This window comes from Cyanistes caeruleus, chromosome 17 (genome assembly GCF_971803275.1).
Source record: "Cyanistes caeruleus chromosome 17, bCyaCae1.hap1.1, whole genome shotgun sequence".
NCBI lineage: Eukaryota > Metazoa > Chordata > Aves > Passeriformes > Paridae > Cyanistes > Cyanistes caeruleus.
This window is the reverse complement of record NC_141717.1, coordinates 8,047,333-8,071,699: the sequence shown is the minus strand read 5'-3', so window position 1 is coordinate 8,071,699 and position 24,367 is coordinate 8,047,333. Positions and strand designations below refer to the sequence as shown.

The 24,367-nt window shown below is 43.4% G+C and overlaps 3 protein-coding genes and 1 long non-coding RNA gene across 10 annotated transcripts in view; 2 read left to right on the top strand and 2 right to left on the bottom strand.

Annotated features, from left to right (window-relative positions):
* ABCC1 (ATP binding cassette subfamily C member 1 (ABCC1 blood group)) overlaps positions 1 to 614 on the bottom strand; it is a 46,128-nt gene extending 45,514 nt beyond the window's left edge. The window contains exon 1 of the mRNA XM_086854098.1: positions 68 to 614. Within this exon, the coding sequence (XP_086710224.1) occupies positions 68 to 385 (318 nt within the window). The 5' untranslated portion in view covers positions 386 to 614. The remainder of the gene's footprint in view (positions 1 to 67) is intronic.
* On the top strand, positions 607 to 8,014 carry CEP20 (centrosomal protein 20). 2 transcript variants are annotated; one of them, XM_086854111.1, is made up of 5 exons: positions 607 to 3,618; positions 4,115 to 4,312; positions 4,933 to 5,017; positions 5,896 to 6,035; positions 7,578 to 8,014. In XM_086854111.1, the coding sequence occupies exons 1-5, from the start codon at positions 3,591 to 3,593 to the stop codon at positions 7,652 to 7,654; spliced, it is 528 nt and encodes a 175-aa protein (XP_086710237.1). In that variant the 5' UTR covers positions 607 to 3,590; the 3' UTR covers positions 7,655 to 8,014. The 2 variants fall into 2 exon arrangements, with proteins under 2 accessions (XP_086710237.1, XP_086710236.1); XM_086854110.1 differs by having other exon boundaries at positions 5,893 to 6,035.
* A 1,673-nt stretch (positions 8,015 to 9,687) lies between these two features.
* LOC147650045 (uncharacterized) lies at positions 9,688 to 11,111 on the bottom strand. The gene is made up of 2 exons (XR_015277299.1): positions 10,918 to 11,111; positions 9,688 to 10,575 (listed from the first exon to the last, which is right to left on the bottom strand). It is a non-coding gene; the product is annotated as an uncharacterized LOC147650045 (long non-coding RNA).
* Positions 11,112 to 12,930: 1,819 nt separating this feature from the next.
* Positions 12,931 to 24,367, top strand: part of MYH11 (myosin heavy chain 11) — a 55,155-nt gene continuing 43,718 nt past the window's right edge. For 5 of the 6 annotated variants that reach the window (XM_086853745.1, XM_086853744.1, XM_023936650.2 and 2 more), the window contains exons 1-3: positions 12,959 to 13,444; positions 19,259 to 19,617; positions 24,202 to 24,358. In XM_086853745.1, coding sequence (XP_086709871.1) covers positions 19,276 to 19,617; positions 24,202 to 24,358 — 499 coding nt within the window. In that variant the 5' untranslated portion in view covers positions 12,959 to 13,444; positions 19,259 to 19,275. Of the gene's footprint in view, positions 13,445 to 19,258; positions 19,618 to 24,201; positions 24,359 to 24,367 lie in introns of all 6 variants that reach the window. The other variant, XM_023936652.2, reaches the window with a different exon arrangement.

Below are 24,367 nucleotides of genomic sequence, written 5' to 3'. Positions count from 1 at the left end.
CGCCCGGCTCCCCGCCATCCCTCCGTGCCGACACCGGCAGCCGCCGAGGCCCCATCCCGCCGCGTACCCAGAAGGGCTCGGAAGCGTCCACGCTGCAGAAGCTCTCGATCCCCATGGAGCGCGGCGAGGCGACCCCGGGCTCCCGCGGCAGCGTTTCCCCGTCCACAGCTCTCCTGTCCGAGCGGCAGCGAGCGGGGCCGGGCCGGCAGCGCCAGCTCGGAGCTCTGATTGGCTCCGTGTCACGGGGATCGGAGCCCGGCGCCGCCGCCGCCCGCGCTGCGCAGCCCCGCCTCGGCGGGGGGGGAGCAGCGCCGCGTGCGGACACCGGGCAGCGCCCGCAACGCCGGGCTGGGCGCGTCCCGCGGGGCCACCAACGCCTCCGCATCGGGGAGCACCACGGGCCCAGGAGCCTCGGCCAGAGCCTGACGCGTGCCTTTCAACAACGCAGAAATGCCCCGCGCTCCGGCAGCGTACCCGGGGCAGAATCGCTGCCCCGGAGCACCGCAGGCGCGCCCGCCTGCCCGGGTCAGCTGCCCCAGCAGCCTCCGGGATCCTGAGCCTCGCACCCGCACCGCACCTGCCCGCCGGGCTGGACCAGAGCCAGCAGCTCCCTCTCCGTGGCTCTGCCCCTGGGAACAGGATCCCCGCGTGTCCCCCGAGGACAGGTACCGCAGCGCCCTGCTGGCAGCCGGGCTCCGCGGGACTCAGCCAAGGCAGGGTCCTAGGGGAAGGCCTCAGGGAAAGCCTAAGCTCATCTTCAAATAGCTCACTTCTCTGCGTGAACCAGTTGTACTGGTTTTAATGCCCTAAACTAGTTCAAGTTCACTAACACAAACGGAACCAAAACAACTTCATCCACAATCAGGTTTGCATCAAAACACGTAGTAGTTGAGCTAACTGCACAGCCCTGTGGTTGCACTGGGTTGTGTCTCACGATGCACTCTTCACATCCTATTTAAAATGCACCAGTTAAATCCACAGTCAGCTCGCCTGACTACTGTACCAGAATAGACCAGCTGGAGTATGGTGGTACATATGTAGGAATGGCATCACATGCTGCAGGAAATAGCAGGGTGGTTACATAGTACTCTACAGTAATATCTGAAATCTTTAATCACACAAACTTCAATTTAAAATGCTCTTGTACATCCAGGGCAATTATGGTAACAGATGAAGTTGTTAAAAAGAGGCAGGTCTTGTATATTTTAACGTATAACTTAGAAACAGGCATCATACACACAAAAAATATATCACAGACTGCTTCTTTATTCACCTGAAGTTTCAGAGCTGCAGTTTCAGAGCTGTGCTAGTGGTGGCCAGTTTGTCCATCCAACACTTCTGCAGTGCAATACTTCTGGTCTGTCCCCCTGGACCCCATATTCTCAGGGTGTCAGGTCAAAGAGCAGCAGCAGCTGAGTCCAGAACCAAAAGTCAAGTCTTCCTCAGGATCCCAACACAGAACACTCTGGTCTGAAAGTCACTCCATAAGAAATCTGGAGCTCCAGACATATAAGCCACCACATAAAACAACTTAGAGCACAGTTGTAAAAGTAATATCCAGGATATTCCAATCATAGTTTCCTTGGCAGAAAAATAATTAGAATCCTAAGTCAATAAACTAAGATTTTTTTGTAAGCATTGGCATTGATGAATGGAGCAGAATTATCACAGAAAGATCAAAACACACGCATTGGGTGTCAGAAGCTTGTCAGTTTAACCCATACTTTAATTCATATCATGTTAAAATCTTTATAGTATTGCAAGAAAACAGCTAAATTTTCAAGTATGATTCCCTTTATTTTTATAAGCAAGACAGTAAATAAGCATGAAGTGAGGAGTGTTTAGAAAGATACATTTTTATTCACGTATGTTTTTCTCAAAATATTACTGTAAGCTAAAAGACTAACAAAATTTAAGTTTCACATTCCAAATACCTCTCTTTCAGCCCCAGACTGTCCCAATGTTACCAACTGTCATGCTCCATGTCAATGATGTTTCTCCTCAAATAATGATTCTTGGATTTCCACCATAAACTAGTTCTGTTCCAGCTGATTCTATTTCATTGTAAACCAAAGCACAGTCAAAATACAGAGCAAATAATTAATGGGAGAGGAACCAAAAGAGTTCAGAAGAAAAATGTAACAGGTTCAAAATATTTATTGTGGAGGAGAAAAACCAGAGCGAACACAAGGCCAAACTTGCAGAAATACAGAACCAAGGTCCCAGAGTACCAGGAAGTCACTGAACATGGATTTCACAAACCGATCTTGTAACAGCGTATTTTAAATCACTGATTAATACAAGAAAGAGAAACTGAAATCTTGTTTAAAAAGGAGATTCCCTTGCAAGCAGAAAAATGAACCACACAAAATTCTATATGAGCTTTTTTTTGTAGGATACAAATTGAAGTAGGATAGGAAATTGAAGCAGTGTGGAAAACCGCAACAACTATCAACAGGAAATCAGGTGTGATGGAAAAGTGACTCACAAGGTCACGGAGAAGTTTGGAAGGATACTGAGAAACATGTTTATTCTGTGAAAATGCTGTAACATTAAACATAAGCAGCTGTTTGTCCCCGGAGTCGCCCTGGGGATCCGGGCAGCGGGCTCAGGGTGGCCAGGCACAAGCACTGCTCTGACTCACTGACAGCGACTGCTGGGCTAAGGAAACACATTGACTTCACCATCACTTCTGATTTTCCTAAATTTTATTTATTGACCTCTATCAGAGATGCTCTGGAAGACTGTCATATAAATATTCACTTTGAGAGGAAACGTAAAAAAAAACAAACAAAACAATCCTAACAACCTCCCCAACCCCCACACAAGTCTTATCTTAGTCTTTACTGCCTAAGACGACTCACATCTTCCTTCAAGCCCCAGCAGGCTGCTCCATCTAGACAATAGCAAATCCAGTTTGTTCACCCACACCGGCTGCATTTCCTTTGGGAAATACTTCATGCATTGACAAAATAAACACTCTTGACTCATCCCAGCAACACGGAGCACACACACAAGCGTCCAGACATGCCAGGGATCCTCAGGCTTGCAAAACATCCCCTATAGAATTACATTTTGGCAACTCCTTTTCATTAGAAGCTCGGCTTTGGCGACTCCTTTTACTCAACAGTACATCTGCTAGGGACTCGGTGCAAAACTCCTCCACAACACACATGGGAGAAATTCTCGCTCATTTTCCACGTTTCCTTCGCCGATCTTTGCCAACCTCTGAACATACAGAGAAAGCACGGCAACCCTGGCACTCGGCCCAGCTGAAGAGGCTGGTCTGCGGGCGGGCACAGCAGGACACCGAGCGGTAGCTGCCCGGGCAGCACGGAGGCACTGCTGATGCAGGTTATTCTATCCCGGCACGACCTGGGCCGCTGGCGGCAGAGGGATCCCTTGGGGATCCCGTTCCCTGGGGCCGCTGGCGGCAGAGGGATCCCTTGGGGATCCTGTTCTGTGAGGGGCCAGGTGGGAGCCCCGCTGTCCCCTCACGGAGCTCCCACCCAGCCCTGCGCTGTCCCCTCAGGCAGCTCAGCCCCGCGCGTGCGCAGTGCGCGCGGCGCCATCCGGGTCCCGGCGCGGCCATGGCGACGGTGGCGGAGCTCAAAGCAGGTTGGGACCGGGACCGGGGCCGGGGCCGGGACCGGGGCCGGGGCCGGGGCCGGGGCCGGGGCCGGGGCCGGGGCCGGGGCCGGGGCCGGGGATGGGGATGTGGATGTGTCGGGAGGGCGGCCGGACCTTCCGCGGCCACCCGGGTGGGTGTCAGAGCTGCCGCGGGCGCTAATGGGGGCTCCCGTCCCTCAGCGCTGCCCCCGTCACAATGTATTGTGGATTGTATTTCAGTATACTTCAGTATTAAACGCATCTTGGCGCAGTAACATCCTACTTCTTAAATTGCCAGAACGTGTGCTTGCGACTAAAAAAAAAATATGTGTTTGTGACTTTTCTGAAGGCTTAGCTGTTATCTGTGACGTGCCTGGCTCCACCAGCGTGGTGGGTGCTGGCGCCTTATCGCTGTAGCACTGGGCACACGCCAAACTCTGTTTGTATCGGGGCTAATTAATTGCTGCGTTGGGCTTTAATTTAACCCCCCTTTTTATGGTGATAGTTTTAAAGGACACATTGGAAAAAAGAGGAGCTCTTGCCCAAATCAAAGCGAGGATCAGAGCTGAAGTGTTCAATGCCCTGGATGACCAGAGCGAGCCGCGGCCGACGCTGTCCCGGGAGAACCTGCTGATCAACGAGCTCATTCGGGAGTACCTGGAGTACAACAAGTATAAATACACAGCATCTGTGCTGACGGCAGGTATTGGCAATCAATTTGTGTCATCGCTGTAACAGCAATCAGTGATTGGGTGAATGAATAATTCTGTTGATATTATTGAATTAGTAAGTGTGACAAGCTGTATAACCTTGCCTTCTCTTGGGAATTGACACGGTGCAAACAGCCTCTCCACAGCTCTACTTGCAGCATTAAGCCAGATCACTCATTAGTTTTCAAGAAAACTTACTCTCTGCTCCTTTACCCTTGAGGTAAATTGTTTAACAGAGTAGTTGATGCAAGAGCAAGAAAACTTGGTAACAGCCTGCGAACTCAAATTTCTTGAAATGCCAGAGAGTAGTAGTTTAGAGAAAGAGCTCTTTGCCTGATGAATTCATCTTTACACTGTAAGACTTCTTTAATATTCTTCTTAGATTATTTAGGAGTGAAGATACAAATTGTAATGTGCTATTGTAAATTATACCAGTATGAATCCCTAATACTTGAGTTCCCTGGAATTACAATACACTGTTAGTTATTAATAGTCTAAAAGGGAGGTGGTTGCTCTCTTGATCTTTTGAAGTCTTCTGCTAATTGGTGACATTTTTCTTACCAATTTTTCTTTTCTTACTTAAGTCTTAAGGTTCAGGGATTTTGTTTTCCAGAATCCGGCCAGCCTGAAGTGCCCTTGGATAGAGAATTTCTTGCCAGAGAGCTGAATATAGTTGAAGATGCAAGTGGAAAATCAGTGTAAGATGGAATTTTGGAATGCACAGTATATTCTATATTCTGCATACCAGTATATTTTTCTCTTTAGTGTAGTTATAAATCACATTTAAATGTTCTCACCAACTGAAATATGGCTGATCCCACGCCTGTTCTAATATGCTGGATTCAGCTTCACGATGCCAAACATGGGGCCATTTTCAGACATACTCCAAACTAACACTGAATTCTGCCAACATGGTGGCATTTTCCAGATAGTGCCCTTGCACACCAAAACACAGCTGTCTTACCAATACAGTCTGCTTTCTACAGAAAGTAGATCTGCTTTTTGCATATCTGGGAGTTGCTGTGCGGAGCAATAAAAAGATTACTGTGAGATTAGATACAAAATCAATAAAACTGCTTCAATAAAACTGCATTACTGACCTGAGGGCTGAAGCAGGTTCAGACAGGTTCAGCATTGTCCGTACCTTGTGCTGTCTGAACCTGTCAGCTGCTTAGGAAGAGCCAAGTTTGAGATGTACCCTGGTGGACTGGCCTATAGTCCACCAAAGTCTGATCTCATGTGAGTGTGTGGGTCCTTCTGATCCATGGGTGAGAATGTGGATTTGTGCTCCTGTGCTAAACACACTCCAGTTCATCACCTGCCAGGGGAGCTGGAGTTCAGTGGACAGTGTCTCTTAGTCTGAGCTTTTTGGGGCAGTGTTGGTGTTCAGGGGGAGCTTAGGTCTGTGCTTATTTATTTAATGATATTTGGATGTGTTTTAAGTCATTAAAGATGTCAGTACAGATTGTAGAAGTAAGTACTAAGATCTGAGAAGTCCTGGGAGAAGGCTGTATATTTTAATGTTCAATATTTCATAGACTTTATAGAATACTTTTGTAATTTCTCCCTTAAGCAGACCTCTCCTGTATGGAATTCTCTCTCATTTCTTACATGGTGGTAAAGAAGAAAGTACCCAGAATATCCTTCCAAAAGCGTCTTTGCTGACTTACTCAAAGCAGAGCCTTGGCAAACCACCTGCTGAGAGAAATCAAAAAGGTGGGTGCAATGTCATTTTTGAAGCACTTTTATCAGTGACTAGATTTCCTATACCATGCATAAATATGCAGCTGGACACCATGTACCTCCTCCCCTGTGCAAGGAATGCTTGCTTTCATCTGGCACCAAATGGCTTTACCATTTCCCTAAAAGTTCAACTGGCCAAATTGTACTCTCTTGTATTATTACAAATCTGAAAAGGGTCAGCTAGAGACAGTCTGACTATATTAGGAGTTTAATATGATATTTTAACATAAATTCTCAATAAAATATATTAAATAGTGGGTATATCTCTGTTTCTTATCTTGTCTAACCTAATTTCTACAGAAAGTTCTTAACTCCTTAGCTCTCAGTTCTTTACATGGGCATAAACCTTTTCTGAGAACATAATTCATATCCTATTTGCCACAAAAGCTTAAGCCCAAAGTTCGTTGCTTTGTACTAAACACTGCTAAATCTTGTTTGCCTTTTCTGGTCTGCTTTTGGACTGGTTACAATTAATACCACCTAAGCTACAGAATGAAAAGGTTCATTGGTCCAGCTTTTTCCTTTAAAGAGTCTGCTTGGCATATTGCTTCATTTTTCACTGTGTAAATTTATTTCTCTCTTGTTAATACTATGAACTGTTTGGTTTGTATCCAAAAGTTTCAAAAGTATGAAACCTGAGATCTTACTGACATCTGAAAAGGGTGAGATGCACTAACAGTTTTTGAAGTTAATTCAATGAGACAATGATGTTTTTCTTCTGCCAGAAGAGGGCGCTGAAGAAACAAAATTTCCCTGCTAAAACCGCTATAAACTGCTCTGCTTTTGTTAGAAAACAATTATTCATATCAGAAATTTCGCCATTTTCAAAGCAAACTGAATGTATAGGAGAATTTTAAAGTATACTTTTATTTCTACCGACTCTGCAGTGTCACCCTGCCTTGTTGACTCCAATATAACCACATGGAGATTTAATTGGTTACAGTTAGTTACAGAACTCAGGATTAATCATAAGACACAACAGCACATTGCTTTTAGAACTAAACAAAAACATAAAATTTTTAAGGCTTTGAACCTTTAAATAAATGTATTCTGAAATTACTTTCTACTTGTGTTTATGGAGTACGTTAGTGGAGACCTAAAGGCAGTAGGTTTAAAATAATAATTATCCAGCTCTTTCCATTAGGCTGCATATTCAGGTAATCAAGTCCATTCATAAACTCAACCTGCCAAGTCTCCTATTTAACATCTAACTTGCTTTTCACTTTAGAAAACATCTTGTTTATTTAGATGTGTGAGTATTCCAGCAGACTGGGGATCCTGATAAAAGGGGTGGAATACATGAGTGATGCAAAGCTTTTATCTCCTACAGCAGCATGGAAACATTTATTTGTAAAATTGCCTTGGTTCTCTATGATGATATTGTGCATCAGTAGTAGATAATTGGTAATTATCAATAATAGCATTGATAATAGTAGAAGATAACTTTGGACAAATAGAAGAGCACCTTGGACCTCCAGATGAATGAGAATATTTTTGTCTGTGTTTCATTTTCAGACAGAATTCCAGAACCAGGAAGGATATCTGGCACGAGCATAGAAGAGCCTCTTATTTTACAAAGTATAAAGAGATGATACCTTTCATTTTCTAATTTCTCATTTCAAGGTCTGTCAGATTTAATTTAGGACATTCTTCATTGCATAAATTTCTCTAATAAATCCAGTGGGACCATTTTAGATTGTAACATCTACTCATGAGACAGTGTGACAAGGTCATACTTACTGTCAATTTTAAAAAATGTTAGCAAAGCTCTCTTTCGCTAGTGCTGATAGAAGGAAAACTGTATAGGGACTCACATTCGTAAATCCTGTGTTCAGAATTGCACCTGAATATACTGCATTTATCCAATACATTTTTATATAATAACTTATAATTTCTGCATTTACATCCTTGTGTATTTTACCTGTGTTTCTGAATAAAATTTTTCAATTTTATTCTGCGTGGTATTTTGAGAGTGTTCAAACTAAACATTTTAATCATTCTTTGTAAAAAGAAGCTGCAACTTTCAGATAAGTAAGGGAAAAGAAATTCTAATAGAAAATTGCTGTCATTTAGAGGGATAGTTGTTTTTAATTCTCCGGAAATGGGGACTATATTTATCTTCATGCCAGCAAACAAACGAGAGTAAGTTTTTTCCATCTGGAGTTGCTATAAATTGTACGGTGTAACACTGGGTATATTGGGAGGAGAAGGAACTTCTGGGGTTTTTTCCCAAACAACATGAAACTCAAAGGCAAAGCTAAAAATAAAGTTGATAGTAGATACTGATTCCCAGAACTCTTTTTTAGCTGAGGTATCTACATGTTTTGAAATGGCAATTTATTTTAAAAGCCAAACTTACAGGGGTACATAAAAACAACATCTATTTTTTCTCTTCTCATTTTAACAAAATGCATAAATGTTAAATATATCCAGTGTACTGAGAGGAGTTTTGTATAAATAATTCTCTAGACTCAGGTCCTTAAAAATCTTTTCTGTTAGATAAATGTACAGTGGAGGGGGGGAGAGAGGAAGAGAACCTTCATTTTGTGAAGCTGAAAGGACCCCAGATTGCACACGCTGTTAAATTTTGCCTTTATCTTGATTTGACCCAGTTAGCATTGCAGGGATACTTTTATTTCTCCAAGCAGCCTGTACTCAAATGTGGAATTGCAGAGAGGCTGCATTTATCCATTTGAAGCCTTGGCAGTGAGCTCATCTCCTCCGTGTGACTGGCAGTGCTGGCACCTCCCTGCTGGCTGATTTGTGTCTGAGGACTGCTGCCAGGAGGGGAGGACGTGTGTTTGCAAATAAACCTCAATCAAATCCATCTGTAAGTCCTCTGCAGCAATGGCAGCTGACCACTGAATCAAGAGAGGGAATGTTTGTGCCCTCAGTGTTTGCTCTGTGCTCACTCCGTCACCTTCAGGTGCTGCGCTGAAGAGCCATCCCTGAATTGTTAATTTGATTTTCTAGAAGTTCAGTGCTAGACCAATGTTTTCCCATGAAGCAGTGGATCAAATTTTTATGTATACTTGGATTTTGAATTGTCTTTTCAAGGGTAAAGAAAAAGGCTCTGAAAGCACAAAAGCTCAAACCTTCTCTGTGATGCAAATGTTTCAGTGTAACCAAAGCCACTGCTTCTGCTTTCTGTCTTCCCACCATAGATCATTCAGATGCTGCCCAGGTGCCATGGAGCTCCCTGGGAAATGAATTTTTTAGTGGTAGAAATTAAATACAACTTTTGCCCAGGCTGAAGAAGGCAAAGGGATGTTTGGTAGCTGCTCTTTCCCAAGCACACAGCTCAGCAGGTTCCTCTCTCCACAGTCAGGAGGGCAGAGGCTGCTACAAGGACATCCTTCACTGAGCTTTGAGGTGAAGGTTTATGTTTGAAATCAGAGACAAAATGCATTTTAGAAAACAGAATCTTCGGACTATTTTCTCTGGAGATTCATGCATTGTACAGACACTGTGTTGGGATGGTGGGTGGAATTTGGCCTGTTTGCTCTGGGTGCAACTTGCATTTCATCTAATTCTCCAATACCCTCAGAGCCCACGTCTGAGGGTTAGAAACAATCTCTTGTTTCAAAGTACAGTCATTGTACAAGCAAACTAAAGGCAAATTAAAGTGTATTTCCAGTGATGTTTATTTATAGCAAAGCTTTGAAATATGTCTATGAAAATATACTGGTCTAATCATATTATTAATCATCTAGCATTTATCTTGACAGTACATGAAATATGAGAGTGTCTTTTAAGATGCTGACATACAGCGAGTCCTCTTAATGTCAGACTGCCTACTGGGTGAATGGGAACTGTAAAATCTTTCCCACATGGATGCACCTAGCATTCCTTAAAATTTTAGGGTGAGATCAATATCTAGATCAAAATATTTCACAGTCCTTGAGTCACAGCTTCAGGTTTTAAAAGAAATTGCCACCTAGGTGAGCATACACAAAAATTACTTTCTTAACTTCAGAAGTTGCATAATTACAGCCTGGGATATTTTGTATTAACTGTTCTTACTCTTTCTACTGACAACAGAAAAAAAATTACAAGCATATAGAAGTTTAGGGTCTTAAATAGCAAAATGCATTTGTGAATTTTGTTGGAGATTGAACATTAACCAAAAGCATTATGCAGGGAATTCCATTAAAAGAGGCTGTTTGTTATCCAAGCACATTATCACAAGTGAAGGTGACAAGGAGCCAGTGAAGTCTGGTGTGGATATCAGATCTGGAAAGCACTTTGGAAGTTTTAAAAATAAAAAATTCTTTAAGACCAAATTTTTGCTCCCCCCTCGAATGAGAGCAAACTGTGTCTGTAGACTGCAGGGCAGCTGGGCTGTTCCAGAGGTTTTAGTTTCTGTCCTGCACAGGGCAGATTTTTTTAAGCTTTATCAGCTCCCTCTGAGGAGTCGGTTACGTTCTCCTTCCTGAGCACCCTCGCGTCAGGCACCCAATCTCGGTGTCACTGGATCAGTTTTCCGGAGGAGTGATTATCCTTGGGTAATCACCTTTAGGAAAAGAAACCCCAAGAGGTTTGTTCACACTTGCAAAGACACCCTTTCAGCAGCAGCTGATTCAGACCTGCTCTGTGCACTTCACAGACTCCACCTGTCCACCTGCAGCAAGCGTTAAGCACAAACATCAAGCTGTTGGTATTTTCCCTCATCAGACTGTCCTCAAGACTGTCCTGGCTTGGACACAGACTGTCCCTCCTGTTGCAAGGGCACAGCTTGACACAGGTGGTAATTCACCTGAACAATTACCTGTTCTAATTACATTTGTCATCTTAGAGAAACATGGTTGGTGAAACTCAAGCAAAAACATTTTTAAACAAAACAAAAATTGCTTACCTGATTGTTTATTTAACAAACTAACACCACCATCTGTGCTTTTCTTTTTTCCCCTCTCTTGTGTTCAGGTTACACCATGGTAAGGCAGCTAAGAGTTCACTTCTTTCCTTCTTGGGTGCTCTTTCTTTTTCCCAAGGGCAATATTTACAGTGCAAATTCAGTAAGAACATGCTCAATACTTTTTTTTTTTTTTCCTAGAAAAGTAATTAAAACAAATAAATAAACAAATCAAGGGGGTTTAAACAAAGCTTATTTTCTTGTCACAAACTCATCATCCACTGGGAATCCACAGCTTTCATTTTGAGGCAACTTTGATTTAAAACAAACACCACAACTTTCAGGAACCCCCAACCAGGCTATCAGATTAGTATATTCTTACATTAGCTTTTAAGTGAAGGTTGGAAGCCATGCTTACATTTACCAGTTTATCAGCTCCTACCCCACATGGCTTAAGAGTGCAACTCTTTCAGTCCCAGCAGTAATGTTTTTTTGGACTTTCCAGCTCCGTTTAATGTCACATCATATATCACCCTCCAGCACTGCTGCTGTTAAACTCCCTCCTCAGGCAGCAAGCCTGCGTGTGCAGTGGTTTGCAGACCAGCCAGAATAATTTCCACTCCTTTTTAAGCTACTATTATAATGTGTCTGGTTTTGTGAAACAGCTGCATGTGTTTAAAAGGAACTTCTTAGGATAGCTTTGATGAATGTTAAAATGATCATACTTTTCAGAGGATTCCCTTGCATTTCATCGTGTTTCTAATTAAAAGCCAAGTCTGCAATCAAGAAACTGCAGGGGAAAAAAAGTAAAATAGGGTGAATTACCCTGCCCTGTGAGGAACTTTCTGCTAACAAGGACAAGTTTCTTGGATTTATCTTGTGGTGATCATTTGCCTGGCTTTGCTCCAACAAAGTCACACATGCACAGGTCCGATAAGGCGCTGCTGGGTCCTGGGAGGCTCTGCACGTCTCTGTGGCAGCCCCACACCACTGCAGACCCCAACCCTCCCTCTGCAGGACTGTCTGTGACCTCTGGGACTGTGTCACTGCCCTGGCAAATCTGCTCTTCTCCAGCTGAGGCCCAAACTTGACCCTGCACCTGATATTCCTGAAATGTTGCAGAGCAGCAACCCCAGGGGTCTTTCCCTCTCTCCTCTTTGTCCAGATCTTTTCACCACTGGCCAGAACTAGAAGAAAGGGCTACAGTCTATCACACCTGCAATTTCCCGACCCAATGACAGCAGAGGTTTTCAGCCCAGCCTCCCCTCATAGGTATTTTTTTAGGATGATGAGACCAATATGAATCCCATCCATCTTCCCCAGGAGGGTTTATTTTCCAGAGAAGACAGAGCTGTTGATGTCAAGAGAAATAATTTCACTCAGGCCTGTGCTCTGATCCTTTGGGTATACACCATATTTAGTCTGTTGCCGAGAGGGGGTTGTTTCAGTATTTTGTATTTGGCACGTTGATGGGAATTCCTAGAGGATCCTAGCTTTCCCTTTTTGGGATATCTCCATCCACAGGTCCTACAGCACAAGGCTGCTTCTCAGGAAGGAGGAGGGACAGCTGGGGACTGAAGGTTTGGGGGGTGTGAGGCAGGTTTGATGAGGACCAGATCACTCCCTAACCCCTGCAGCTCTGGCTCCCAGCACCCTGTCCTCCTCTCGCTGCCAGCACACGGTGCCTGCTCCCTGCGCTGTCCGTGCATCCCGGGGACTGTGTCCCCCCAGCTCATCACTTCTCTTCTGCATTTACAGACACAGGGAGGTATTTCTTATATATGAGCAAGTATTGACAGCCCTTTCTCAAGAACTGAGCTGCACACTGGATCGCAAAAGAAACTTTGGCAAATCTGCTGGGAAGGTGGCAAACAACTCTCTCACCTCCCAGGGGCAAAGGAGGCTTAAACCAGCCACAGGCTCCAAATGTCACATAAACACAGGGAGACCCAGAGCCACCTCCACCCACACAGTCCTGCTATGTTAGGAATAACCCTCTTTGCCCAAGCAACCCCTGAACTCAGGAACTTAGCTCCAACAAAATGCACTGTGGAAAAATACAGTGGGTAGGAAACATCCTGTGCCACATGGGCCCGTGACCTGTGCTTTGTCCTTCCAGGCACAGGGCCATGAGGGCCAGGGATACTGCCAAGGCAGGAAGGAGTTAAAGGTCCATTTGCTTTGTCAAACATCAGGGAAAAAGGGTGAAACCCTGAACTTGTGATTTAGGAGCACCCCCTTCTTACATCTTTCTGAAAGCCAGGAATCAGCCTGCTTCCCTAAAAAGTGGCTCAGGGCAGGGGCCACAGCCCAGGGTTAGGCCCTGCTGGGAACGAGGTCCTTGGCTCAGGCTGTGTTTTTTAAGCCAGGTACCAAAAGGATTTTCCAGCAGGACGTGGTTTCCAGGGCCCCTCCCCACTGACAAGATTCTCCTCCTCTATATAGGGAGGCTGCAGAGGCAGCAAGGACTTGGGCTGTCCCGGCTGGTGGCTGTATCTCCAACTCACTCTGCTCGCCCAGTTGGACACCTGTAAGTAGCACAGGGCCAGCTCCCTGCTGGGGACTGGCTGGGGGCTCTCACACTTTGGGATGGGGACTCTGGCATGGGAACTCTTACTCTGCTCTGCAAACGCTTTCAGAGCATTAATCTGGGGAGGGGAACAGACCTACTGGACGTGCTCAGGCGATTTATCCTGGTTTCTGTGTTACTGGCTGGGTTCTGCTTGAAATGCATAGAGACTGTGCATGCCTGAAAGGGGCAAAGGTGTTCTAGGCTGCCTCTAGTCACTGCTAACACTGCCATTGCTGGGTTGAGCCTGAAAGGCATCGGCTGCAGAGAAGGAGCCGGGCTCTGAGCCTGCAGCAGCGCTGCCACAAGGTGCAGGGCAGTGCAGGTGGCCACAGGAACCTGCTGCAGGCAACCACCACTCGTGCATTTGGGAACCAAAAACCTGAGCTGCTGATCTTCTGTAAGTGTTCTAACCTCTCAGTCCTAATAAAGGACTGCTGAAAGGAAGTGCAACCGAATAAAATAATCAGTTCATCAGTAACTTGTTCTTTAAACAGGAAAAATGCTTTAAAATTAGAAGAATTTGACATAAATGTCCCACCATTACATATATATGCTTTTGATATGTGGGGAACAAATTTGAAGCAAAACTAATCTGACAATTTACTGAACTACAGTAATTTCAAAGGTGACGTGCCTTTTTCAAAAATGGAAAATAAAGCAACAAACTTCTAAGAAAATCCCATAAGTAAATTAAGACGACAGTAGATGGCAGTGCAGAAAGCAGCTTCAGCACCATCCCAGTGGTTCACGGGCTTCTTTCACCTGTATGTGTGTGTATGTCTGTGTCTGTGTGCATGCACACCTATGAAAATGTTGATATTTATGTGAAAGGCATATATGCTTGCATAATTAAGAAGCATCATGAGATATTTTCAGTATAAGAGAAATCAGAAGGCTTGTCGTTATCTATTACATACATATTAGTAAAACCTTTTCTAAAATACACTTGTTGAAAAACAAGCCCACCTTGTCCTTCAGTGCCAGCTTTGCCCTGCCAGGCAGTTTGCTGCAGGATTGTCGGGGTGGGCTGACTTGCTGAACCCCCCAAGCTCCCCCTCCCTCAGGCAGGGGCTGAACGGATGAACCCCCCGAGAGCAAAGCTCTGATTAAGTTGTCACTTCAGTTTAGTGCCCGATTCTGCGCTGGCCCTGCTCGCTTGGATGTAAACAATGAATTTTATTATCTCATTTGCAATTGACACACTAGTCCCTAAAAGGTATTTGTTTTGAATTTGTTATCATTACATTTTTGTGGAACAGCGGGTATTGAGCAGAACATCTCCATAAAAGGCAGCGTGGGGATGTATGCAGAGATCCCAATGCTTTGGAAATCACAGAGACTTAGTAGTTGCAAATCTGATGGCTTTTAAGTATGTTAATTTTAGGAGAAGCCAAAAGCTAGAGACAGCTTTCCAACTTGGGCAAAATACAGTTAAATTATGGATTATTTGTGAATTACCATCAATTTGATTTAGTTAACAGAATGCCATCTACAAGAATTTGAAATAGCTGGAATTTTCCAGATAAAGGGAATCTATCCCTTTTTTTTTTCCTTCTTTTCTGATTTTTACAGTTTATAATGCTGGCAATAACTAGGGCCAGTTGACTTTGAAAATTAGAAAATGAATCAAATGTTTAGTCAGAGTTGCAACTTGTATGTTGTAACTCACATTAACAAAGGTGAGAAGACTTTATTATAAAATAAGGCGCTTACGGACAATCTGATTGAGCTGTATGGAGAATGCATTGCCAAAAAGAGGTGAAAGGCCAAGAGGAATTGATAACAGTGCTTATGATAAAGCAGTCAATGCTGGGGAATTCCAGTTCCCAAAAGAAGGTCACAAGGTTAGGATTCACCCCTAGATTATCTTTCGATTATCTTTTTTTCCAAGCAGTGCTCAGTTGGATGATTCAGTTAAGTACTGGAAAGGTAAAAGATAAGGAAACCAGAAAGATCATAGTCAAGAATTACTGTAGCCCAAGAAATGCAGTTTGAGTCAAGAGCAGGTTACTGCTTCACTCTTCCATCAGAAAATACTCATGAGAGCAGGACTTGGTTTCTGAAAATAATTGCTTATATGTTCCTCTGTTGCAATAATTATTCCCTGTACAGATGTGATAAGGCTTTATATTGACATGCACATCCTGCAGAGGAAGGGAGAAGTGTCCTTTATCTTTTCCTTAGGAGAAAAGCAGTCTCTCCAAGCTCTGAGTCAGGAGGCAATTCTATTTGGCCAATAACCTTTTAATTAAAGTGGACTTCCTGAGAACATTTATATTTCATCCTTGAAATAATATACTCAGGATAAACTATTATAAAGACAGCATTCAACTTCTGTCATTAACATGAAAAGGGAAAAGACAGTGAAGATCAGCCAGATATCTCCATAGTGGGGCTGCAGACAGAGGAATGGAGTGAGCTGTGGAAGTGTCCACGGATGTTTGCAGGCTAGACAGGTACAACAAATGGGTCAGGTTAGGTGTGATCTGGCACAATTCTAAGGCAAGCAACTTCATATCAGTAGTACTGTTGTGATTGCTTTTTCTTCTCCCATTCCCAGGGAATTCTTTACACCTCTGTGTGTAAAGTGTATTCTCTTGTACGTGACCTGTGCTAAATGGATGAGAACTCCCAACACCTCTGGCACATGGATAGGGCTCTCTGTTTCTCCCAGCCAGTCCTGTGGGTGAAACCCAGGAACTGGCTAGGGGGTCAATTCTGCCTTCCCAGGGAACGTTCTCAGCAGGCAGTAAGGAGTCCTTCCCCTTGGCCTTTTTCCCCAGTACCAATCACATACTGGCCCAGTGCAGTGCAGTGCTGATCAGAGATGGAACAGAAGATATAGTGCCAATTATTAATCAGAAAATTTCAGCATCTCATTAGCAGCTCATTAGTCCTCACTAGGACAAATTTAGTTGAGTTTGTGGAGCTTATATTCTACCCCTTTTATTCAGATGGAAGACCTTCCTTTATAATGAAAATGAATAGTGCACATTAATAAATTAATTCTATTATTAATAGCCATTAATCCACACATCATAAGTGCATTTCGTTTTTTACTGCAGTGATACTCAGAAGATGCTAAAATGTTATCCTTAGATTCCAGAGGTTCAGTCATGAAAAGTTCTTTTCACATAAATCCATGTTTTCTTCTCATTGTGTTTCAGAGGAGTTCTGGGATCCAGCTCAGACTGTCTATTCACTAATTCTTGTAGGGGATCTATTCTTACCAAATTATTCAAACTAGTCCTAGTCTTTGGATCTAGGGAATAAGAAGATGTATTTCCAAGTTCTGCAGCTCATTCCACCTTATATACCTTCCAAATGGATCTTGCTTAGAAAAAAGATTGAATTTCAAACTTTCATACAGGAAAAAGTAGGAGAACGTAGTCAAATACAGACAGACCAGCTCTCAGTTTCATGCTAGAATCTGTGGGAGATGGTTTTGACTTAGCTTGTAACAAAGAAAGGAACTTTTCCTCCGTCCTTGGGCAGCAGAACTCTGGGATGTTCCACTGTGACATGTTTTGTAGCAGGCCGACAGTTTTAGCTACAGTTGGGTTTTTGAGGCGGATGGTCAGGATGATCTGGCAGCTTGATTTCCATCATCATCTTCTCTGGGCAGCCTCAGAATAGCAGGATTTGTCCCCAGGAAGCTCAGCTCTGCAGTCCAGTCCCACTTTCGGTGTTTCTGACAGCAGTACCTAATTGCTATAGATACAAAAGTTCTGTCACTTGGCATTTAGCCATGGGCAGCACTATCCAACCTTTCTGCTGCTTCATCACGGCCACGTAGCTCTCCTCTGGGCGTAGGATGGGCTGAAATCCCCGTCTCCACTGCTGCACTGCTGGGCCAGAACGTGCCTTGCCTGTAGCCAGGGCTCGCAGAGCCCCAGGAGCTGCAGCTCTGGGGATGGGGCAGCGCTTCCACAGCTCCCCGGGGCAGCAGCTTCCCCCCGGCCGCCAGCTGGAGGGCTCAGCCGCAGAGAATACCATCTCCATTATTGGAACTGTGCGCTCTACCAGCCCTCTTGGCAGCGAGGGAGCATTTTCTGCCTTAATCCACACAGAGGTCAAATAGTTTCCTCTTGCTCTCTTCCAAGAATCTCCTGGGAGCGAGCTGAGGGCCACATCCTACAGATGCTCCCTCACAGAGCCTCGACAGCAGGAACGCTGCTCAGGGGCCAGTGCTCAGGTCTCCCTCACACATTGCACCTTCATGGATTATCTGGGAGAATTTTCCTCTTTGGGATTTCCAAGCAAGGCTCTAGAACAAGCACATTTAGCTTCTTTTTTTTTTTTTTAAAACAAGACAATTGTCAAAGAAGTTTAGAGGGGCATCTAAATTTCCACTGCATTTCAGTGGGATATCATCTAGCCTTCTTAGGCACCTCTAAAAATCCTAGTTTTGATTTTAAGCTTTATGTCACCTTCTGCATGACCCATGTTTCCTTCTCAGACCCCTCAGAGAGTGTGGCCTTGCAAAAAAACCTTAATGTGTGGGAAGGCTTCAAGGACAAATATTTGGAAACCAAGCTCTGATACTCCCAGAGCACAGGGTGTCCATTTGGCTACATACCACAGAGCTTGGTTGTTACAAATATTGTCCTGCTTATGGGTTGACATCTTTAGCAGTCAGTTCTCAAAGCTCCCTCCAGATTCATGTTTGTTTCATTGCTGTAAATATTAAATTCATTCTCAATAAGGAAATGAAACAGCCTCTGTCTCCTAGAGATGTTTTTCTTGGGCACACGCTCTTTGTAGCTCCTCCCCAGCTCTCCTCTCCGCTCCACTGCACAGCAGGTTTCCCAAGCAGCACACTCTTTCTGCCCTGGAGCAAACCACAAATCCTCTGTGTCCTCCTTCCTTTATTTAGACCTGTGCCCCCATGGGATAGAGCAGAACACTTGCAAAGCTCCAGCACTATCAGCACTGATGTTGCAGCCACATCCAAACTTCAGTGGCCAGAGCAGGAGATCAGCTGTCTCCTGTCTCAGCACTGTGCAAAGCAGCCTAAACTCTCCCCTGGCTCTCAGCTGTGGGGCAGATACACCCAGCTGCTTTATCCATGTGCAACTGCATGACACAGATGCAGTGTCTGCATCTTCCTCAGCCTGAGCAGTCTGAGCATCATGGTTCAGAGTATCTTTTAGCTGAGGCAATTTCCAGGTTTGTTTCATTTCCTCTCTCTCACGTGATAAACATTTACCCTTCATAAATGACCAGCTCCTATTGCCTGACCCATGGGGAGAGGCTAACTCTAAATTACTTCTCCTTCACCAGCAGTATTGACAACATTTGTTTTCTGCTTTTTCTCTTGATCTTGTCTTAATCTTATTCTTCTCCAAATGAAATGGTATTAAGTGATTGGAAATTGTCCTTTGCAAGAAAGGTTAAATTCTGTCCTTGCTGGAACACAGCCTGGGAATCATTCTTCTCCTGTTTATTTCATTATTGCACTGATATTTCAGTATGCACCCAACAGCATTTGGGTGATGGGAAATATTATAATTGTCTGAAATCAATTAACTTTGTGATGGGCAAGAGCTGAGGCTGCAGGGAGGTGTTCAGCTGGTGGTCCTGGTGCAGTTCTGACTGTGCCATTGCACAGGCTCTAAGTATCCACATGGAAATGTGAGATAGGACACGAGACCTGTGGTGCTTTGGACTTACTGCATGGCAGTAGGATTTGACAAATGTGTCTTGTTTGGAACATCTCCACATTTGCCTTCCTTTATCCCTTTAAAGCAGAATATTTTCCTGCCTCAACAGGTGTCTGCTGAGTCAAAATGGCTCAAAAACCTCTCAGTGATGATGAGAAATTCCTCTTTGTGGACAAAAACTTCATCAACAACCCACTTGCCCAGGCTGACTGGTCAGCAAAGAAACTGGTTTGGATTCCATCAGAGAAACATGGATTTGAAGCAGCAAGTATCAAGGAAGAAAAAGGGGATGAGGTGGTCGTTGAACTGGCAGAAAATGGAAAGAAAGTGACACTGAGCAAGGATGACATCCAGAAGATGAACCCTCCAAAGTTCTCCAAAGTGGAGGACATGGCAGAGCTGACTTGCCTCAATGAAGCTTCCGTGCTGCACAATCTAAGGGAGAGATACTTCTCAGGTCTAATTTATGTGAGTAGACCCAAACACACACAAAGAGCATTTCCTATTGCATGTGACCATGTCCCACCAGCAAGGAGGTGGATCCCAGCCACTGTCTGGGACACAGGCCTTGTGTAACACTGCCATGCAAATACTAACCCCCAGTAACAGCTTCCTAACCCAAAAATATTTTAAATTCACTTTATTCCCCATGACACTCTTGCTTCTTTGATAATTGCTTCTTAACTAAATTAAAACATATGAAGGTTTCAAAATTTATAGATTCCGAAAGAATATTGTTGGCTTGGAACTCTCTGATAGGTGAACAAAACCTGAGTCCTGCTATTCGGGGTGGGGGGGAAATGATAGGGACTCTTATATTAATTAAATGTAAACTTAACAATTTTCAAGTAACTTGCAAAAAGAGCATACAGAAAAGGCAAATCATGCAGTTTTTCTCAGGCAAAACTTCCACTTAAAGGCAGCTGAAAAGTTCTGGGTTGGTGGTGCTGGAGTTAAACCTTATATGTGGATAAAGGGACAAACCCACTGGAATTCAGGCAAGAGTACTTGCATGTACCAGTGTGTCACTGAAGCAAAGTCATGCATCCACTAAACCTTTTTGTCCCTCATGTTGATCAAGTTATAGATCAGACAAGCCTGGACAAATTGGAATTTCTTTATGTTCATGTGAGTTATGGCAAGATTATTCTGGCTTTCAGTCCTCACAAGTACATTAACACAAGAATATTTTGACATGGATAACCTTGTAATCTATCCACATCAACAGTTAGCAAACAGCACAGTAAGGAAGCCCAAAACTTTTCCAAGGAATTTAGCCGTTATCTTTGATTTTACATGAAGGATCCCTCTGTTGTGCTGCAGAAAAGTTATCCACAGTTTCAATCTATGTAAATTTTACTTGCATGACAGATCACTGATGAGTGAAAGTACAGAGCTTAAGTTGAAACAGTAGTCCATGTCTTATTAGTAATATGAGGAATGCTAAATTGGAAAGTAGGAAATGAAGCAGAAAATAAGATAGTTGTATGGACTGCAACAAAGGAACTACTTAAATGTTATGCGTAACTTCAAAGAGCTAAGCTCAAAATCTTTCCTTCAGGAATGTACTAAAATGCACATTATCAAGTTCCTGAAAGAAGCTAGACTTCCCATCTTTTCGTTATTTGAGTTTATTGGATTTTAAGTTTGCAGGTGAACATTTGGACCCACATGCTATTATATCAGAATATGCAGCCTTAATGATCAAAATAGACTTTTCCTGAAAGCGTTCTGCATTGTTGCAAGAATTAAAATAATTAGGAGAAGGTTAGTGGGATAAAATGGGGGATTGGGTATTTCTTTTTTGTTCTCAGCAACATTCTGAATAGCTGTTCCAGGGTTTCCATTTTGTTTATGGAATTTTCACTTTCTACACAAAGAGGAAATTAATTTCTAAGAGTGGATAATGCAATTAGAAATCAAAGAGTTTTTCACTGAGGCAAAAATGGAAGAGTACCTGAAATTAGGTTTTCTTTCTTAAGAGACTAGATTTTAAATGGTAAAAGTTTCAAAGGCATTAATTTTACTTGTACTGCAACAAGTTATCTGTATTTTCAGTAAGAAAGACCTGCTTGAAACTGCCCAGCTTTACAAAGCACTGCCCTAGATGTTGTCATATCTTTTTAAAAACAGAGAGTGCCTCTAAAGAGAATTTGAGTCTCACCCACTTCCAAAACCAACTGTAAACAACCATCTCCTGGCTCTGCCATGCCTTGCCTAATTTGCATCCCTTGGAGTCCCACACATTTGAAGAAAACATGACCTCAACATTTTTCTCTCCAGAGCATCACTGACGCAAATGGGGATTCCCAAATCTGCTAAAGAAAAATAATCGATCCAGCTGGAAAAAAACAACTCATCTCCCCCTTGCATTTACTTTAAATATTATTTAAAAGAAAGATTCAGTGCAGAAATTTACAGGGTGACTGTACTCCAGAAAAACACCCTGGCCTTTTGCTTCATCACAGATAATTAAGATAGAAGGGCAAGAAGAAACATGAGCAACTAACTCATATTTCACATTGCTCAGAAGAAAAAGAATCTGCTTTATCCACACACAAATTACACCAAAAATTATTATATAAGCATGAAAAGCACAGCAATGTAATTTCAGTGGATTTGAGAGCAGAATCAAGTTCCTTCTGGTATTCATGGGCACTACTTGTTCAGTCTTCACTTAACAGTGAAAAATGCTCTCTTTGGTGCCTAAATCTAAATATGCATATTGGAACTGCATTGGAGTCTTCTGCCCAAACCTAGATATTCACCATGCAGATGTGTATTTGTGCCAGTCTCTTGTAAATACCCAGCAGCAGCAGCTGGCTGAGGAATACACAAGGTCAGCGCTCCCATGGAAGTTCCCCTAAAATATTTCAGATTATGTTCCTCCTCCAGACCCTCTGGGAGTCCCCTCTCTGGACAAGCTGTGCCCCAGGGAGAAGGATTCAGTGCCCTCACTTTCAATCACACACTTGGGGTATCCAAACATCATCTATACTAATCTAGCTCCCCCAATTCCTTGCAAAGCAGACACTTAGAGGTACAATCAGCCAAAATAAGAGGGCTTCATTAAATTTCCTGAGGTGACAGATCATAACAGTCACAGTCCAGTTAGAAATGAGGATTCCTGAACTTCCTCAGCTCCAGCTTCTGCTCTGCCTTAATAGCCTGCCTCTTGTGCCTCCAAATTAGCTCTTCAAAGGTATGTTACTGTGTGCCTGGCTGTGCAAACAGCCCTGCATGTGGCAAATCAGGGAATGCCTGGAAATCTCAGGGAAGAGAGGACTAAATAATTTCCTTGATTTCCTCTCCTAATTTTTTACTTGGGTGGGGATGATTAGTTGAGTGTGTACAGTAAATCTATTTATACTGTTAAAAAATGTCTTGTCCTTTCTGTAAGTGCCTTGGTGGCTGTTCTAGGCTAAACCTGTCACTTTTCAAGTGCCTTATCCTGGCAACACTAAAATTCATTTTGACACGAGCAGCACAGTTTCATTCTGACATCCCATGTCAGTGAAAATCCAGCCCAGCGATTCCCTGCCTTCCACACCGGAGGGTTTAGCCCGGGGATGCTGAGAGCTGGCGAGGATTTGAGCTGGGTTTTCCTGGGCTGTGCTGACACAGGCTCAAGCTGAGCTGTTGGTGGAGATGCCCATCAGCACCAGGAGCAGCCCAGATGTTCGTGCGCAGCTGGAGCCCCCAGCCCGCAGCTGAGGCTCTGGCCCCGAGTGCTGAATACCATATAAAGTGCTCAGGCTGTGCCGGGCCGTGCTGGGCCATTGCCTATTATGGTCAGGAAAGGGAAATCCTCGTGCCCGGAGGCTCCCGGTGCCACTGCCCGGGAGCAGGGGCAGCTCCAGCAGCGCTGGGACACAGCCCCGGGCTGAGGGTGGCAGCAGCTGCACCCCGCAGAGCTCTCCTTCACACACACGGCGACAAAATCAAATAAATAATAATAATAATTTTTTTTTTTTTTTTACAAACCGCTTCTGCCTACACAATTCCATTATTTTTTTCTTTTTTTTTTTTTTTTCCCCATAGGCCAGTTTAAATATCACAATAGTCCTGACATTATGTTCTCATAACTTGGGTGTTTTGGGTTGTTTTTGTTTTGGTTTTTTTTTTTTTTAAATTGTGGGGGTTTAAATTTTCTTTTTTAAATTAAATACCCTTGAAAATTTCTTACTTTTAGCAACTGCTTGTGAAATATGGCTCTTTATCTATTATCGTGTGGTATAATTTCTGGTCCAGGTCAATACCTGGAATATTTTGAAATAAAAGAAAAATTGAAAAATATAATAATTCTTTAAAAATTTAAAATAAATGGATTAACACCTATGAGCTGGCAGTCAGTATTCTTGTTTATGTATATATACTTAAATTAATACTTCAATTAAATTCTAAAAAAACCCACATTTTTCCTTAAGCTTCCTGCGGAAATTGTCATTCAGTGAAGGCATGGTTAGTCTCTCAAGGCATCTGTTTGGAACTTGAGCAGTTTTATTTAAGGACTCCTATCAGTCATCAGTGTTACACGGTATTCATAGAAACTTTTTTTTAAAAAAACCTTCAAACATCAATCCAAGCTTCTTACCCAGGATTCCAGTTTACAAAATTTGATGCCTACCTTAGCGGATATTTATATCATATTCTGATAAGAAAATACACATATAAAAAAAATAAAATTATATAAATTTATATATTATATTATATATAAAATTATTACAGTTGTCACCATACCCTTGTGTGTGATAAGGGTATGGATTATATGTTGAAAATAACTGAAGTTAAGGAGCTCTAACATCAGATCATGGTGTTTCTACAGGTTGCTAAATTCACCGACTTTCCAGCAGCTCACTTACTGGAAACAGTGATTTGTGCACTTGGAAAGCACCCACAGACATACATTCAGAATGCTTCATTTGTTACCCTGAACACAAAGGAGCGCTGCTCACTAAAATGGCAGTAATTGGATGCAGCCGGTGCATGTGTGTCCCAGCCTGGACAGGGCGCGGGATGTTAAGTCCAGCTCTTCTCTGAATTCCCTTGCAGACTTACTCGGGTCTCTTCTGCGTTGTGATCAACCCCTACAAGCAGCTGCCCATCTACTCCGAGAAGATCATTGACATGTACAAGGGCAAGAAGAGGCACGAGATGCCGCCGCACATCTACGCCATCGCCGACACGGCCTACAGGAGCATGCTGCAAGGTAGGACAG